This window comes from Phaethon lepturus, unplaced genomic scaffold (genome assembly GCF_000687285.1).
Source record: "Phaethon lepturus isolate BGI_N335 unplaced genomic scaffold, ASM68728v1 scaffold1923, whole genome shotgun sequence".
Lineage (NCBI taxonomy): Eukaryota > Metazoa > Chordata > Aves > Phaethontiformes > Phaethontidae > Phaethon > Phaethon lepturus.
In genome coordinates, this window is record NW_010529528.1 from 29,571 (window position 1) to 47,857 (window position 18,287).

At 39.9% G+C, this 18,287-nt stretch overlaps 1 protein-coding gene across 1 annotated transcript in view; it reads right to left on the reverse strand.

Moving 5' to 3' along the window:
- Window positions 1-186: 186 nt before the first annotated feature.
- Window positions 187-18,287, reverse strand: part of LOC104618377 (sodium leak channel non-selective protein-like) — a gene marked incomplete at its 3' end in the record, with an annotated part of 42,160 nt that continues 24,059 nt past the window's right edge. The window contains exon 6 of the mRNA XM_010283951.1: window positions 187-341. Coding sequence (XP_010282253.1) covers window positions 187-341 — 155 coding nt within the window. The remainder of the gene's footprint in view (window positions 342-18,287) is intronic.

An 18,287-nucleotide genomic window follows, 5' to 3' on the forward strand; every position in this document is an offset into this window, starting at 1 on the left:
ATAAAAATAGATAACTTCATCATTACAAAGCAAATAGCACAGCTTCTCTTTCTGGCATGTGCTCTACTTGAGCAGAATACTGATTGCACTTGATACCTTTTCAGCACAGATATAAGCTATCTGTTCTATTCATTTCATAAACATTTTAAAATGGATACTGAAATGGATGTTACCAGTAGGACAGACCTATCTCATTAAAGCCACTGTAGCCCAGCTCTTGCCTGCTTAGTCCCAGATCTTCAAGGTCCATGCATTTAAATCCAGGTGGGCACTGGTAACCTTCTTCTAGCTCTCTGGAACAGTGGGTGTCTGGGATAGCTAAATTATTCCAGGTTACATTTCTGCAAAAAATACAAAATTAAGGTGTTACATAAACTCAACCCATAGCAAAACTAAATAATTGAAAGCAAGAGGACTAAAGTGAAAAGTACATCAGCTATTATTTTTGCTATCTGATGTTCTTTGGTATATGTTATTTTCATTAAGCACTTATTGTAAAGGGCAAACTAGCTGTCTCCTAAGACTTCACTCTTATGTAATGATAGTACAAATACTAACAGCAGAAGTTTCATACTAATGCCTAGAGACCCCATAAAAAGAGACTCTCAAAACACAGAGGAGTTAACATACAGCTGCACCAACTGCTCTTTGAAGCAGTTTGGACACTTACTGCTTTAGGCTCCTTTGCAAATCCTGAGAGTGTGTTCAACTGCAGTCAATATTGTGACTTTGACTTCCACAGACATTACCTGAGCTAGCTTTGACACTCTTTAAAAGCATCATTGTGGATGACTTGTCAGCCACCTGAGTATGTATTCAGCTTCTTGTACCAAGCCAGGTTTCCACCACACATAGATAGCCACAGTCACAGGCAAGAAGTCAAATCATTACATATTTACTGCAATTGGTATCTAGCTATTGCTGTGACTGAAACAGATCCGATTCACTTTTAGGTCAGTCCAATAATGATTTGGTAGAAAAGGTGAAAAAATTGGAACTGATTTGAACTGGCTCAAACTGATTTATGTTGGTAAATGCAACACTGAAAAATAGAAGGATCATGAGACAAAGGGCAGCACTGCAACACGGTGTGTTGGCCATTTTTTACTGTTGCCAGGGGCTGAGCATCACTTGTCTTCCCAGCTCCCCTGGCACCTGGGGCTGAGCTGCTGAAAATGCTCTGTCACACTGCACTGCAGTGGGAATTCAGGTAGGTCCAGCCCTAAGGGACAGAGAAACTAAAAGGAGAGGGAGGACAAGTTTGTAGCTCCCTGTCCTGTTAGATCTGTGCCTGTGGCATGTACACATAAAGATGGGCACCCAAGTACTCCCAAACTTTGGTAAGGAGAAGCTTAAGCAGTTGATTCCCCTTAAGTACCCAGTTAATAATTGCAATTTATAGCCCTTTGCCAAAACCAAACATTGGTCACCCCATTTCCCAAGAAGTAGTTTAGTTAAGAGGTAATCTTAGTAAACTGTCCCCCTGCATCCCGAGCAGGTCCCCATTAGGGTCTACAAAGCAAGACAGCACAGCATTACAGCGCAGAAGCGAGGATCCATGTTACTTGTGCTATGAGTCAGTTGGGTAAACCAAAGAGAAGAAAGGTTGCAGTATGACATAGCTCCAACTGTGCTGGACAGGCACACAGCTAAGCAACATCCATTTTTCTCCTTGCTTGTATTCTCTCATTCAGCAAATGAAAATCCTGATTTTTGATTCAGTCCCAGGGCTATTTCAAATCAGACTTGAAAAGCTAACACGGTGAGTTCTGGTCTGAGAAAAAAAACAGTCGATAGCATTCCTCCATTCATGTTCAGGTTGGATCTGACTTCCTGGTCACAGCACAGACTTTCGATATAGAAACACCCAAAATTAACTGCTGGAAATTACAAAGAAAATCTTGTAGCATTCACCCCGTTATCCTGAGGCTTAAGACCAATGCCTTAAAATTCATCATTTTAATTAATCTTGCTTGTCCACAGAGAAGGCGAAACTTTTCAGTCTGTCCTTTAGTATAATTAGTATCTTATTGTTCTTCTGAAAGTCCTCTTCTTTTAATCTAACTCACAGATGCATTTTGACAACTAAATTGGGTGAATAGAAGCTTTAATTACTTTATTTTTCGTGCTTTTATGCACTGCATGCGATAGCAATAGATTAGTCTAAATCTGTCAGTGTGAAACTAAAGCTTCCTACACAGTGTTTCCTAGGCAATTATAAATGCAGAGAAGTAAATGTAGTTGCACTGTAGTCATTTCTTCGTGATACCAGAGCGCCATACAGATCTGCATGGATGCACACTGAGACACGTACAGTTCCAGCTGAAGTTTTAAAGAACACTCTGAAATTTAGCTATGTGCATAACTACAAATACAGACAGATACACAAGCATATGTGTACTCATTTCAGTTTTTGTAAGCATGCCCAGCACATGTCACTCAAGGATTTAAAAAGTCATCTGGGCACCTTAATTCCTTTATACTAGAATATGTTAATTCATACCCACTTGTAAGCTTTAAATTCGTTAGATTTATGATACTGCCATCTAAAAGCCATTATAATATATAGGATTATCATAAGACAATATTTTATTAATATTTTCAGAAATGAAAATTAATTCATTGTCTCAAGCAGATTCAAAACCCTGGCTACCGGTAGCTAATGAATTTTACATTATGGTTTGCATTAGAAAATCCCTCAGATCCAAGAGGCTAGCAGCATGAGGGCATAATATTAAAAGCATTGCTGTCACAATCACTACAATGCAAATCACTCATTTTAAGTGCTGCATTTAAACCTATGTCATTTTTATGTCACATCAAACCTCCTTCTGAAGAAGAAAAGCTGTGTCCATGTACTGAGTATGATTTAGACTAAAAAGGAAGAATCTCTGCTTATAGTACCTGTACCTGTACAGATACAGGCTTTTTTTTTTTGGACCAATGTCACTAGGCAATTTGTGTTCTGCCTCAAGAGAGTAAATAACCATAGTCTAGACTATTATTAGACTTCTGCTTATTAGACTACATGGACTAGACAATATGAGACATCTAGTCTACAATTGACTAGAATATCACCAGATGTTTTCAATATAAGATGATTTAAATTGTTTTATTCCTTCATAGGCCATACTCAACATCAAGTAAGTACTGAGATGCTGATTCAACACATCTCAAAAGTTCAATGTGCTTAAATATCTTGCTGAATAGGGTGCCTTCATAAAATTGCCAATTCTTGCAACATGACCAAAGAAATAATTCATGCCAATAGACCAACCAAATATTTCTATGCAGAGTATTCAATGTGTAGGGAGTACAGCATCAACCCAACAGGTGAGCTGAGAAATTAGTTCTGCACAAGAATGCAAAGGATGCAGAAGGAGATAACTGACTCCACATTGCTTGAGAAGAATCCTTCAATAATAAGATTGTAGCAAAAGACATAGGAGTGCTACTCTGACATGTTTTTAACTTCCTGAAGAATGTTCTGACTACATACATACATATGTACAACTAAGAAGAACCTGAATTGATGTGTCTTGGCAGTACACATGCTTGTTTTCCATGGCATCTGTAGCAAATTTGGTCTTTCAACTACTATGCGCTCATAAGTTGTGGTTTAACCCCAGATGGCAACTAAGCACCACACAGCTGCTCGCTCACTCCCCCCTCAGCAGGATGGGGGGAAGAGAATTGGAAGGGTAAGAACGAGAAAACTTGCGGTTGAGATAAGAACAGTTTAATAATTGAAATAAAGTATTATAATAATAACAAAACGAAAATAACAAAGAGAGAGAAATAAAACCCAAGAAAGACAAGCTATGCAAATTAAAACAATTGCTCACCAGCAGCCAGCCAATGCCTAGCCAGTGCCCGAGCAGTGGCCCCCCAGCCCACCTTCCCCCTAGTTTATTGCTAAGCATGACGTCATATGGTATGAAATATCCCTTTGGTCAGTTGGGGTCAGCTGTCCCAGCTGTGTCCCCTCCCAACTTCTTCTGCACCCCCAGCCTACTTGCTGGTGGGGTGGTAGGAGGAACAGAAAAGGTCTTGACTCTTTTTAAGTGCTGCTCAGAAGTAACTAAAACATCCCTGAATTATCAACACTGTTTCCAGCATGAATCCAAAACATAGCCCCATACTAGCTACTATGGAAGAAAATTAATTCTACCGCAGCCAAAACTGGCACATCATGTGAGCACAATCTCTTTTTGAGCACCACCTCTTTATTAGGGCCATTCTTCAAAGAGAGGTTTTGACAACTTAAAGAGACAAATTACCCGAAGTAGCTCCTAACTTCCTATTTTCTCTTAGCCTGACTTTCTCTGCTGAAAACAGAATTGGAGAAAGAATGGGATTTTTTTATTCTGGTATTCTATTAATTTTCTAAGATATCACCAGAAAGCCATTCAAAATTACTAATATATTCATGTAGTTTCCAGATCCAGAAAATTACAGAAAAAATTAAGGAGGATATTTATTGATAAGGTATTAAAAAAAAAAATTCCAAATGGTCAATTAGGGAAAAAAGTCAATAACTAAAAATGAATTAGCTACAGCTGAAGGGTTTTCTATATTAGTTGAAAGGAACCCTATGCCTGTCTCTGCACAAAAACCCATCACTGCACAGCTGCTGACTGAAGAACTACTGCGTTAGTAAAAATACCATAGCAGACATAAAAAATGGCTGGTGGATCATGAAGTAAGGAAGTAGTAACTGTACAGCTTCCAGTTAGGGAGCAATACTTTCACTGGGACCTCAGAGGAACTGGCACCAGGTTCTGTGCTACCCATTTTCCTTAGTGACCTGTGGGACTGTGTGAACCCCACTTCATTGAAATCACACAAAGTATATGCTGAAGGGTGACAAAAATCTTTAGGAATAGTGAGATTATGTAGTTCTGAAGAGCTCAAAGGTTACTCTCAGTAACTGTGATTTAATGTCAAGTAATGAATTCAGAAAGTGACAGAACCTAAATGCAAAAGGGACACTGCTGTATAGAAAGCACTAATATAGAAATAGGCTTGGATCAGATGACTGGTAAGAGATAAGTGAGATAAGATTAGATAAATGATAAGAGATAAATGTCTCTTTAAGATACCAAGAATTCATAGTTTCGTCTTCTGCTGTATGAATTTAGATGTCTAACTCTGAGCACATGACTTTGAAAAAAAATTTCCATTCCTATACATTTTTCTGAAAGATTCTTCTGTTTTGCCATATTGCCAGAACACAAGGCAAAAGCACCAAGGTAGCGAGAATACAGAAACAAACCAAAAATAAAACTGGAAGACAGCACAGAGCTCCATGCTGCAGAGAAGTTCCTGAAGCTCAAATTGAATTGATTATGGGCCAGGATCACTTAATAAACATTTTCTGATGAAGTAATACTGTGGTTCTACATTGACTTCAGACAAGTTATCTCATGAGTATTATTAATACTGCCCTCTCACATTATATAGGTGAATGATATCTAATTAATTTGTCTTTATTCTGAAAACCAGGGTGATCTACTTCCATGAAACACCTTCGCTACACCGTTCTAGACAATTATTATAGCCCATGAACATATTTTTAAGCTTTAAATACTATATTATATCAGTATTTTATGAAATGAGATGTAATTTACAAGCTGAATTCATAGTGGGAAAACAAGGTCAGCTGTGTCATGAACATCCTGATTTTAACCATGTTTTTGGAGCTTTCTTTGAAGCACCAAAATATAAATGCAAGATATGCATAGACTGGCAGATTAATGGTAACGGAACCTCTGAGGTCACAGATCTAATACAGCAAATGCTAATTGCTAGGGTAGCAAATACTAACTTTTTTCTTGCTAATTTCTTACTAATTTCTTACTAATACATTTAATTGTACAAAAGAACAGATTTTCACCTCAAATGCAGAATAAGCTCTATTTAGTCACAAACACTTCGTATTCTAGGTTTAAAGTTCCCTCCTGCAATTAAGTCCATGCAAGTACCCAAGACTTGTAACTCAGTTTGATTTTCCTCACACAGATTGCTAGTTCCATTTGGGATGCCTGACGGTAACCCTCCCAACCTTTACATTAAGGAGGTCACAGGCCTCTGTAGGTCCTGTGCCACACCTAAGAGCCCTTTGTCATATTTGAGTGTCTTGGACACATTAGTTATTTCAAGTAGCACTAAATGCCTACACATGGATAACTGCATCAGGCCCTTCAAGTTAAAAAAAATGATGGTACCTATGGTCAATAAGCCAAGTCATCAGTTTTAGGTTGCTTTCCCTCTATACCACTGTACAGTTTTAGAGAACAGAACTTTGTTTTCCAGTCAAGAGATTTTCCTTAAGGAAGACAATTTACAGTAATCAAAAAGAAAAAAAAAATACTCCTGGCATATCCATATTTAATGGCTGTAATATTATACCAATATAAATCAGGAAATCTGAGATTAAGGTTCCTGTGACAACATTATACCAGTAACACTGCGCAGAAGGGAAGTTTTAAATAACTTTTCTATTAGAATATGTCCTCTTAAAAGCTCAGACAGCTCATGCCAGCTATTATACAGCTGCTAGTATCACTAGGTAGTTAAAAATATTTCTTTTATATTCCAAGTTATGCTTTTCAGACACTCTGGGAATTTAAAAGATAGGAAAAGTGCTTGCTTTTTATCTGACTCCTTCTAAAAAATAAAAAGGAGAAGGGTTAAAGTTTATTTGTTCATTGGTGACCACGAAAGCAATCTAAGCATATAGGCAAATGTCCTTTCATTTGTCCTTTTAAAAGTGTCTTTTATTCCAAAATCTGTATCTTAATTCTTACTGTGCTAACACAACCAAGTCCATTTTCTTCACTGGAAAGCTCTGAACATACAACTGCTATTAACAGATGATTCCTAGACTACTTCCTTACATTACTGCTCTTTTTACAGAAAGACCTGACAATAAAAACAGCCACTCCTGCACAATTGTTAGAATAATAATATTGTTATAATAATTACAAGAACTTTGTTTCTATCATGACATTTTCTATTGATCATTTTCATAACTATTATCACATTAGGACCTCAGCTTAACAGGGAAGATATTAATGTATAAATCAGCGATACTGGTATTTCTAAAATTTGCAGTAGTAGTTTATCTGTATTATTGGGTATATTTTTTTCAAAGTGTACTCAGTGTCAGCCAACTCTCCTGTCACTGAAGTCAGACACATATATAACTGTCAAGTTCAGTGAAAGACAGTCTTACCGTAATTGAGTTTACTGATAGATCTTCTACTTTGTGCAGAAAGAGATTGCAACTTAGGATAATGCTGCTGCCGGAGTTACTACAGGTTCTAGATAATCCAGTAACAGTATCATCCAAAATCACTGGTGATAGTTAAAGACATTTCAGAGACTACCTCTTTGGCTTAAGGACTACAGCTATGTCTAAGCACAAGTATTCCTCTGATATTTTATAGTCTTAGCATTCCCACGTGTGCTGGTTTTGGCTGGGATAGAGTTCATTTTCTTCACAGTAGCTAGTATGGGGCTATATTTTGGATTTGTGATGGGAACAGTGTTGATAATTCAGTGGTGGTTTAGTTATTGCTGAGCAGGGCTTACACAGAGCCAAGCCTTTTCTGCTTCTCATACCACCCCACCAGCGCGCAGGCTGGGGGTGCACGGGGAGCTGGGAGGGGACACAGCTGGGACAGCTGACCCCAACTGACCAGAGGGATATTCCCTACCATATGATGTCATGCTCAGCACATAAAGCTGGGGGAAGAAGAAGGAAGTGGGGGATGTTTGGAGTGATGGCGTTTTGTCTTCCCGAGCAACCATTAGGCGTGATGCAGCCCTGCTTCCCTGGAGATGGCTGAGTACTCACCTACCGGTGGGAAGTGGTGAATGGATTCCGCGTTTTGTTTTGCTTATGTGCGCGACTTTTGCTTTACCTATTAAACTGTCTTTATCTCAACCCATGAGTTTTCTCACTTTTACTCTTCTGATTCCCTACTCCATCCCACCGGGGAAGAGTAAGTGAGTGGCTGCGTGGTGCTTGGTTGCCAGCTGGGGTTAAACCACAACACCAAGGGTCATTTTTAAATGTTATGTTTTACTTTTAGACAAACTTAGGTCTAAAGTCATCATGTACCATACTTACAGAACCAGTTTCCTGGTTTTAATCTGAGAAAAAAATCTGTTTTATTTTTTAAACTGTGTGAAAACTTCATCCATACTTAATGTTTCTCATAATTATATCTGTAATTATAACTATAAAGCTTTCAAACCTTTCTGGTAACAGATTGTCTCTGACATTTATTTATTATTTTTATCACATTAAAAGATGAGAGAGGGCATGTGTAAAAGACTCATGACTTTAGGAACACTATAAAGACAAAGCTTAAGCTTTGGCAATATTCCATATTTTACATTTTAACTTGGCAAACACAAGATTTCACTACTCAAGAATTAGTAACTGAGGAGAATATCAGACAGCATCTGCTAGAGATAATTATATTCAAATCAACAGGCCCAAATAACTGAGGGCATCTCTCATCTCTCCTATTAATTTTTAATAAATCTTGAAATAGCAGGGAAATTCCGGAAGAATGCTAATGTGCCATTAATTTTTAAAGAACAAGCAACACGACCGCTTAGCCTGACATCAACCAAGACAAAAGAAAGAGGGAGCTGATACAAAATCTAATTGATAAAGAGTAAAGAACATGAATGTAATTAATGGCAGGCAATATGGATTTAGAGAAAATAATTCTCATCATACTAACATGATTTTGGTAAGATTACAGATTTTTCCAATAAAATTGCCTAGCTTAGACTTTGTAAAGAAATTCATTCGGTAAGACGACTGATTTAAAAAGTTGGCACTATGTAATATCAATAAAGCACATGCTAAATGGCCTGAAAACTTCTTAACTGACATGTCAGAAAAATACCTGCCAGTGAAATTATCATCATGATCTACCACAACAAATGAGGGAGAAACAGATATAAAATCAAGAATATGGATAGAAACATAAATTACAATGAGTACAAGGCAGTCTAACAAGTTATGAGGATCATTTGGTCTCCTGGATCAAATAAAACAACATGTGTTTTAATACAGCCAAATGTGATGTTATAGAGGTAGGATCACTGAAAGCAAACCTTATGGCCTATGGAATAAAAGGGATAAAAGAGGGTGGAAATACTATATTATAGAATATAGATGGTATGTGAGAGTTTGAGATGAGGGGATATAATAGGGCATCCTCTCATATTTGTCCCAATAACATCATGGAAAGAGAGATACAGTGCTTTCCCAGTCTGTATGAGCACAACAGTAATGAATGAATGTCCTTCTCTGTATGGCACTGGTACAAATTATGATTAATATTACATACAGGTTTTTTGTTCATATCTTTTTAATATTTGAAAAAATGAGGAAATAATACAAAAACATGAAAATGAGAACACTGGAGAACATACTTTGCAGTAAGAGACTTAAAGAGCTAAATAATGTTAGTCTATTAAAAAGCATATTTAAAAGTGCCTCAATTGTTGTGTGTAAGTGGATTCACACAGAGAAAATACTGGGAATTAAGGTTCTGTGTAATCTAGCATTAAAAAGTCTAACAAGAATAGAAAGCTAACAGTTGAAGCCATACAAATTAAGATTATGAATTAGGAACATATTTTTTAACTGTTAAACCATTTTTGGTATAAAGAAATAATTCCCTTGCTTATGAATTGTTCTTTTGCCAACTAACCAAGCCTAGGTGCCTATCTAGGAGGCAAATGGAAGCTATCAGGTTTCATAGAAGGGAAACATAATGAAGTCTGACTAGGTGATCCAATTGTGTCTTTTGATTCTAAATTCAATATACAGATACTGTAATATTTTACTACTGCTAATACATTGTCTTTCAGTATATTTGCTCCAAGGTACATAGATTTTTACATCTTAGTTCAGATCTTTGATTCATTATTTATAGGTTCAATTTCAGGTTTCAGTTATCAGGGTTTTTAAACAGTTTTCACAGTCCTCTGATGTGTAAGCTTGAGCCTTTGTGGACAGAACTTGCAGATTCTTATTTTTTTGGTCAATTTTTCAAGATGAAAATTGTGACATGTTTATTCAACAAATTAAGAAAAGTACTGATCTTACTCCCTTTCTCCTCCCACCCATATTCAGTAATAAGGCATGATTAAATCAGACTGCCTATTACATGAGGCAGTATACCAGGTAAAGTTTGATTTGATTTTGATTATAGCTTTTTTTCATTTCATTCATTACCTGTGTTAGGGTCTACCAAATGTGCCTTTGATGTTCCATCTATTTCTATTCACTGCACAGGAATGATGAGGAGATTCAAATTAAATCACCAACCTTATCTCACACTTCAGGATGCAAAAATTCAAAGACCCAGCATCTCTTAGCTGAATCACTAGAAGAAGCTCCACAATAAAAGGCTGCAGCTCTGCTGTCCTGACTTATTCCACCTCATTTTAGGTAATGAACAGAGAGAGAGAACAGATCTCCAGAGGTTCAGAAGTCAACGGGTTCAGCCACACTTCAGAAGCACCCTTCTTTCTCTGGTAGCCAGAGAGGGAATTCAAAGCATTTAGGTTCCTAACACAGGTGCTAACATCAAAACCAGAAAAATAGATTACTCTCTACGCATGGCGGATTGCCTATGTTATGCAAAGCCAATGCTGTCATTGCCCACATGAAAACACGATGGTTGTGGCTACTTAACAGTTTGACAGGTTTGATTACTACTTACTGGCATTAGAGGAAATTAAATACAAATCACCTTGTCATTATCCTTCAGAGTAACAAAGCCACCGAAGTTAACCACATAAAAATGAGTAAAAGAAGAAATCTTTCCTATGGGCAGTGCTGGAATGTACATCCAGGCACTAAAATAGCAAAGCTCGAAGAAGAAAATTTTCAGAAGTTCCAGTATGGATTTGTTCTTGGAGTAGTATGCATGAACAGTACTATTTTGAGATTTTATCAAATGCCACTAACAGCTCTATAACAGCCCATTTTTGTAACTGCTATAATCAGTCATGAGGGAGCTGAATTCAAATAGCAATTGCAAGATATGTATGCTAATGCAAGACTTGTTTCACAAACAGTATGAATTAATAAGTGCTAATACATATGAAATAAACAGGAAGAGTTAAAAACAAATCTAGCTAGCTTGCACAAATCTGCATTTCACTGAGGTGTATCAAATTAGCCCTATTTACAAGTTGATGTGATCTCATACCTGTAGTACCTATAACAATCCAATAAAGTATTTCCTTAGAGAATTTAAGAGAGTGAAAAACATCCCTGTTCTCTTTTAAATTGCAAGGACATGAACTGAAATATATGAATCTAAGCTGAAGACTGCATCCATTTTGATTTTAAAGTATGTTTAGGATCACTTCAAAAAAACAAAGTTTGCATATCAGACTTGCCTGGATTAAATGCAGAAAAATACCTTCTGAGTTGCTGTCTACCAACTATGGGGAAAACACAAGGTCACTAGACTACACTGTAGGATTTGAAAATCATAAGGCTGAAGTTCAGCTGGGACTCGCTTCCATCAAAGCTCACAAGCACTTCTGGACCCATCACCCACAAAAGCAGAGTTAGCTACAACTAGCAACCAGGGGAGGTTTCCCTGGCGCTCTCTTCGGACACTGCACCAGGCAGTTTTATCTTGACAAACTTTCTGCTTAGACACAAGACAAGGTAATCCTCAGCATCATAAAAGAATAATGCCCTGAATCCAAATCTGAACTACATGCAAAACAAATTCCTTCCTAAAGCTTGTGTTGCAAAGTGTCAAGACCATACACAGAAATGTGATATACACAGGATGCCTTCATCAAATGCATTTACACAGGCCAGTCACTAAAGTAACATCCAAAGTGGCAGGAGATGTGACTTTTAGCACAGCAAAAGAAAGTTGCTGCTACCACTGAGCGCCTAAGAACAAATTTTCAACATCATCCAGCTAGCTCAAAATGGAAATTATTTAACATTTGATGGTTTGACTGGCCAGTTCCATTTGGTGGACTTGGCTGTTCCACCAAAGCCCTCACTTTACCTAGAAGAAAGCAGCTTGATCTCTTCATTTTATAGCATGACTAGTCCACAAGGTGGACGGGAAGGCTTACTGCCAAAACTGGATCACTGTTTATCTAGTGAAAGGGCTTCACTGACAGGGCAAAGCCAATGCTGTCATTGAGAACAATATCATTAAAATATGCAGCTACAGACCTCTAGTAAGGTCAAATAATTTTGTCAATAAGGGATCTGAAATGTTACTGAGGCTCCAAGAAACCCAAATGTAAAAGCCCAAACTGGTCTGGCCTTCAAGCCTATAGGCTACACCCAGCTGAAGAGAGAAAACTAAATGCGCCATTGACAGCCCGTAACCAAAGCCTTTTCTTCAAATACCAGCTGAAGAGCCCTTCTCATTAACCTGCCTAGGTACAAGGTGTACAAGAAGTTGGTCTGGACTGTAGTTTTAACACTGACCCTAGGTAATGGTCTTGATGATCAAGAAAAGAGACAGGCAGCATAAAAGATCAAGACGTAATAGGTAATAACTCTTGTTCCTGCTGTCTTGGCAAGCGCCCCACATAAGGAGAGAGTGTGAGGAGGCTACACCTTTGTCTGTGGCAAGCTAGGAGGGCAGGGATGAAGACAAGGACCTGGAAGGGAGAGAGTGGGCAGTAAACTATGAGTCTCTGTTGGAAGCTAGGCAAATCAGCCATCAGTGAGCCTCGTGGAGCCTGTTACAGCAGGGATAGAAGGGTGCCCAGTAGTTTAGGCACTGGAAAAGAGGGAACGGGGTGCATGTGTCAAGTACAATGTGGTTCACTGAGTATAAAGGCAGCTGATGAGCCTGTTCTATGCTATAGAGAAAGGGAAAGAAGGATATTGGGCCTTTTCTGGAAATTTATTTAAAACTCTTCTATCTTATATGAGAGGGAGAGGGCAGGGGACTGAAGGACTGACTAGGTAACAGGCTGGATAAGCAGTGTTGGGGGAAAGGGATACATGTAAAGATTGAGTAGAAACATGTTTTATGCTACTGTAAAACAAATAGCACAGAATCATAGAACAGTTTGTGTTGGAAGGGACCTCTAAAGGTCATCTAGTCCAACCCCCCTGCAATAAGCAAGGACATCTTCAACTACATCAGGTTGCTCAGAACCCCGTCCAACCTGACCTTCAATGTTGCCAGCGATGGCGTATCTACCACCTCTCTGGGCAACCTGTGCCAGGGTTTCACCACCCTCACTGTGAAAAATTTCTTCCTTATATCAAGTCTAAATCTGCCCTCTTTTAGTTTAAAACCATTACCCTTTGCCCTATCAGAACAGGCCCTACTAAATAGTCTGTCCCCATCTTTTTATCAGCCCCCTTTAAGTACTGAAAGGCTGCAAGAAGGTCTCCCCGGAGCCTTCTCTTCTCCAGGCAGAACAAACCCAACTCTCTCCACCTCGCCTCACAGGAGAGGTGTTCCATCTCTCTGATCATTTTGGTGGCCCTCCCCTGGACCTGCTCCAACAGGTCCACGTCTTTCCTGTGCTGAGGGCTCCAGAGTTGGATGCAGGACGCCAGGTGGGGTCTCAGCAGAGCTGAGTAGAGGGGCAGAATCACCTCCCTCCACCTGCTGGCCACGCTGCTTGGATGCAGCCCAGGATACAGTTGGCCTTCGAACTACGGTTGGGCTACGAGTGCACTTTGCCGGCTCATGTCCAGCTTTTTATCTACCAGGACCCCCAAGTCCTTCTTGGCAGAGCTGCTCTCAATCCCTTCATCCTTCTCACTGTACTGATACTGGGGGTTGCCCTGACCCAGGTGCAGGATCCTGCACTTGTCCTTGTTGAACCTCATGAGGTTCACATGGGCCCATTCCTCAAGCTTGTCCAGGTCCCTCTGGATGGCATCCCGTCCCTCAAGTGTGTCAACCACAACACTCAGCTTGGTGTCATCTGCAAACTTGCTGAGGGTGCACTCGATCCCACGGTCTATGTCATTGATATTAAAGAGCACTGTTCTCAAGACGGACTCCTGAAGGACGCCACTCATCACCGATCTCCATCTGGACATTGAGGTGTTGACCTCTACCCTCTGGATGTGACCACCCAACAGTCCACCGATCAAATCCATCTCTCTCCAATTTAGAGATAAGGATGTTGTGGGGCACTGTGTCAAAGGCCTTGCAAAAGCCCAGACAGACAACATCCATAGCTCTTCCCTTGTCCATTGATGTTGTTACTCCATCATAGAAAGGCACTAGGTTGGTCAGGCAGGACTTGCCCTTGGTGAAGCCATCCTGGCTGTCTCAAATCACCTCCCTGTCCTCCATGTACCTTAGCATAGATTCCAGGAAGGTCTGTTGCATGATATTCCCAGGTGCAGAGGTGAGGCTGACAGGTTGATAGTTCCCAGGGTCCTCATTGCTACCTTTTCTAAAAATGGGTGCAATGTTTCCCTTTTTCCTGTCTTCAAGGACTTCACCTGACTGCCAGGACTTTTCAAATATCATGGAGAGTGGCTTGGCAACTACATAGACTTGTGCATGTTCAAGTTCCTCAGGTGGTCACGAACCTGATCTTCTCTTACAGTGGGAGGGTCTTTGCTCCCCCAGTCTCCGTCTTGCAGGCCATCCCTTCAAGAGGTGTGGGAAGAGACACAGTGAAGACTGAGGAAAAGAACTCATTCAGTACCTCAGCCTTCTCCTCATCTACTGTTACCAGTTTGCCAGTCTTGCTCATCAGGGCAGGGTACGCTTTTTTTGACCTTCCTTTTCTGGGTGACATATCTTCTTATTCTTTTTTGCATCCCTTGACAAGTTCAGCTCCAGCCACGCCTTGGCCTTCCTGACCCCATATATATACAACCAGGCTGTGTCCCTGTACTCTTCCCAGGATACCTGTCCCTGCTTCCTTTCTGTGCATTTCCTTCTTGCCCTTTAATTTGCCCATCAGGTTTCCACTCAGCCATGCTGGTCTCTTGCCTTCTTTTCCCAACTTCTTACACCTGGGGATTGAGAGCTCTTGCACTCTGTGGAAAGCATCCTTCAAGATCTGCCAGCTCTGTTCTGCTGCCTTGTCCCTGAGGGCAGTTTCCCAGGGGGTCCTAGTGACAAACTCCTTGAAGAGATGGAATTTCGTCTTCCTAAAATTCAGGGTCCTGACTTTACTCTTTGCCTGCCCCATATCCCTCAGGACTGCGAACTCCACCGTAGCATGATCACTGCAGCCCAGGCTGCCTCCAGTCTTGACGTCACCAATTAGCTCCCATGCGCTGGTGACCAACAGGTCCGGTATGGCATCCCCTTTGGTAGGGCTGTCTACTACCTGGCACAGGAAGTTATCCTCCATGCACTCCAGGAGTCTCCTGGATTGCCTACAGCTTGCCATGCTACTTTTCCAGCAGATATTGGGGTGGTTGATGTCCCCCAGCAGGATGAGAGCCTGTGAGCACGATGCCTCCTGTAACTGGAGTGAGAAGGCTTCATCAATAGATTCCCCTTGGTCAGGTGGCCTGTAGTAGACACCAACCACAAGGTTCCCTTTGTTGCCTCAGTATCTGATTCTTACCCATAAGCTTTCAACCTGCTTGTGGCTATTCTTGAGAGACAGCTCTTCACACAGTATCCGTTTCCTGACACAGACGGTAACACCTCTGCCCTTCCTTCCTCACCTGTCCCTTCTGAACAGCCTGCAGCCATCGATAGACACACTGCAGTCATGGGATTTGTTCCACCAAGTTTCTGTAACAGCAACCAGGTGATAGCTTTCTATTTCTTTTTCTTTCCTTGTCTCTAATCCTTTCCTCCTTTTTAAACTTCTGCTGTCTTCCTGCCTTCCAGTTCCTCACCCACCCTCCACAAGTCCTCAGAAATAATAAAATAGCTGAGATGATAGCTTCAGTCTGCTCATAAGTATCTCAGGATGAATAGTCCATTTCCCAGACCTTTTCAAATTGCAGTAATCCAAGGGACTGGGACAGGAATCAAATTTAGACATCACGTTCCAGAAAGCAGTACAAAACTGAAAACAGTCACTTGGTCTTCAAAACAACATGTGAGATCAATCACTGATGGAAACTGAGACGAAATCTCTTTTAGAACTTCTTTCTTACTATTTCCTGGAACCTCTTGCATATCCAGAAGTGACTCTTCCTCACAGCATTTCCAGGCTAAGGGAGATGTACTGCTCAGTGATAACTGCTGTCTAACCTGTGCATGTCAGGACATCCACAGACTTCTCCATTGGTTGTCTGGCTTCCTCTTGCAATATAAAGAAGAGAACTTTTCTAGCTGCCTTTCTATTCAAGAAAGTACCCGATGGCCCACCTGGCCGATTCAGTGGAGAGAACTCTTACAGTTCTGGTTTTCTAATAATGTCTGGCCTTTGCCTCAATTTTATGATACACTGGAAGATGTCCGACTTCCAGCATCCTGGCCTCCTGCAGATTTCTTGTGGCAATTTCAGTACTCCCCAGGCCTTAATTCTGTACAGCGATTATAAGGTAAAAATCTTGTGGATAAATACGGAACTTCTTGGAGTTGCCGTACTTGTAGAAATGTGGCTGTTACGATATTCAATTTCTTGTATTTATAGTCAGCCGATTTCACCATAGTCTATAAAATTCACTCCAGCTTACTCAAAAGGAGTATTTACTAGACAGAAAATGAGAGGAATCCCATAAAGTTTGACAGGCTGAGTAGAAGTTCAATAAACTTTGATGTCTTCACTGGGACAGAGAATTGTGTAAACCCGAACGGCTCCAAATCTTAATACAGGTAAGCACGTGTCCTTACTGAGACACAAAGTGCTGAGATTATTGGGTTCCAATCACTCTACTGTAGATCTTCATTAAAAGGTCACCTTCTTGCTCAAAATGGAGTGGGGCAAACAAAAACACTGGAAAGCCTGTGTGAAATGAGTCAACAGCCCAACTGTTTTGGATTACTGTCTATGTAACAGTTCTAGATAAAATCAGGATTTCTGCTCAGAGATCACATGCCCTCTGAAAGTGAGGAGAGTCTACTCCTGAAGACTGCTTCCTTTGGGCACCAACACTGGCCATCACCTCAGTGGTCTCTTCTGTTCTTTTGATAGGATCCCATTTGGATTGAATTACTTTCTTTTAGTCTGATGCTGTATTTTTCTTGACTTCGGTTGGGGTCTAAAAAGGATCAGGCCTGGAAAAGTAAGATTTTTTCTATTTCTGTCCTCCCTGAGGAGTTTATACTAAAGACATATCACCATTAACAGAGATTGGGAATTAATCCCAAAGGCAGTATTAAAGCAGTGCTAGTTGTTCAACTAGCATCAGTAAATTAATGTGCCATGTTAAAGAAGTCCTATTACGTTGATTTTTCAACTTGATCTTTGATTTCCTCCCTTTCTTAAAAATCAAATTACCCATTCATATTTTCCCACTGCTGATGTGAGACAGTATCTCGAATCCCCTTTGTTCTTCTTAATCATATTTCTTCTATTAGATATTGTGGTGAACTTTCAGCTCCAGAGTCTTTGAAGCTGTTTTCTGACATTTTGGGAGCCTATCCATAGACAGATGGAAAGATGACCAAACAACTCTTAGATCCTTCTATTACTCAGTAATTATTTTTCTTATCTATTTTCCTGGGCAGTTCCTACTTTAAACAAGAAACCTTGCAAAGAAGGATTTTAAATTGACTGCCATGGTGACAAGGCAGACAGGTCTACAGAAATACTCAATCTATACCCTACTGAAAGCGTTAAAAAAAGGCACTTAAAGAATGACTTTGGGAGAAGAAATAGAAACATTCTACATTTTATGACAGTCAGCCATATTAGCCTTCTTCATTTTGATGAGGGAAGGCTTCCTTTCCCCTAGCTCCCATGCAGGCTGAGAATTACAAAAGGAAAATTTACTGTTGTGGAATAAATATAATCTAATTATGCAGTATGAAAGTATTTTTGTGTAGTCAAACATGTCTTCGTAATAAAAATAAAGAAAACACTCAGTAGCTAGTGTGTGAGGATATATAAAATACTCTAATAGAGCCAAAGCAGTGGTTTGGAAATAATTTCTCTCTCCTGTTCTTGTGAAGTACCTCTGTATATTCAAGGTGCCCGAGAGTAAATTACAGTAGATTCAGGAACACAATCTATTCTCCCTATATTTGTTTACTTTGAAATTAATCTCAGATATAACAAAAAAAACCCTGTCAAACTGCTTATAATATACGGATTTATCGAGATAATTGGATTATATATACATTACATTCCAACCATAA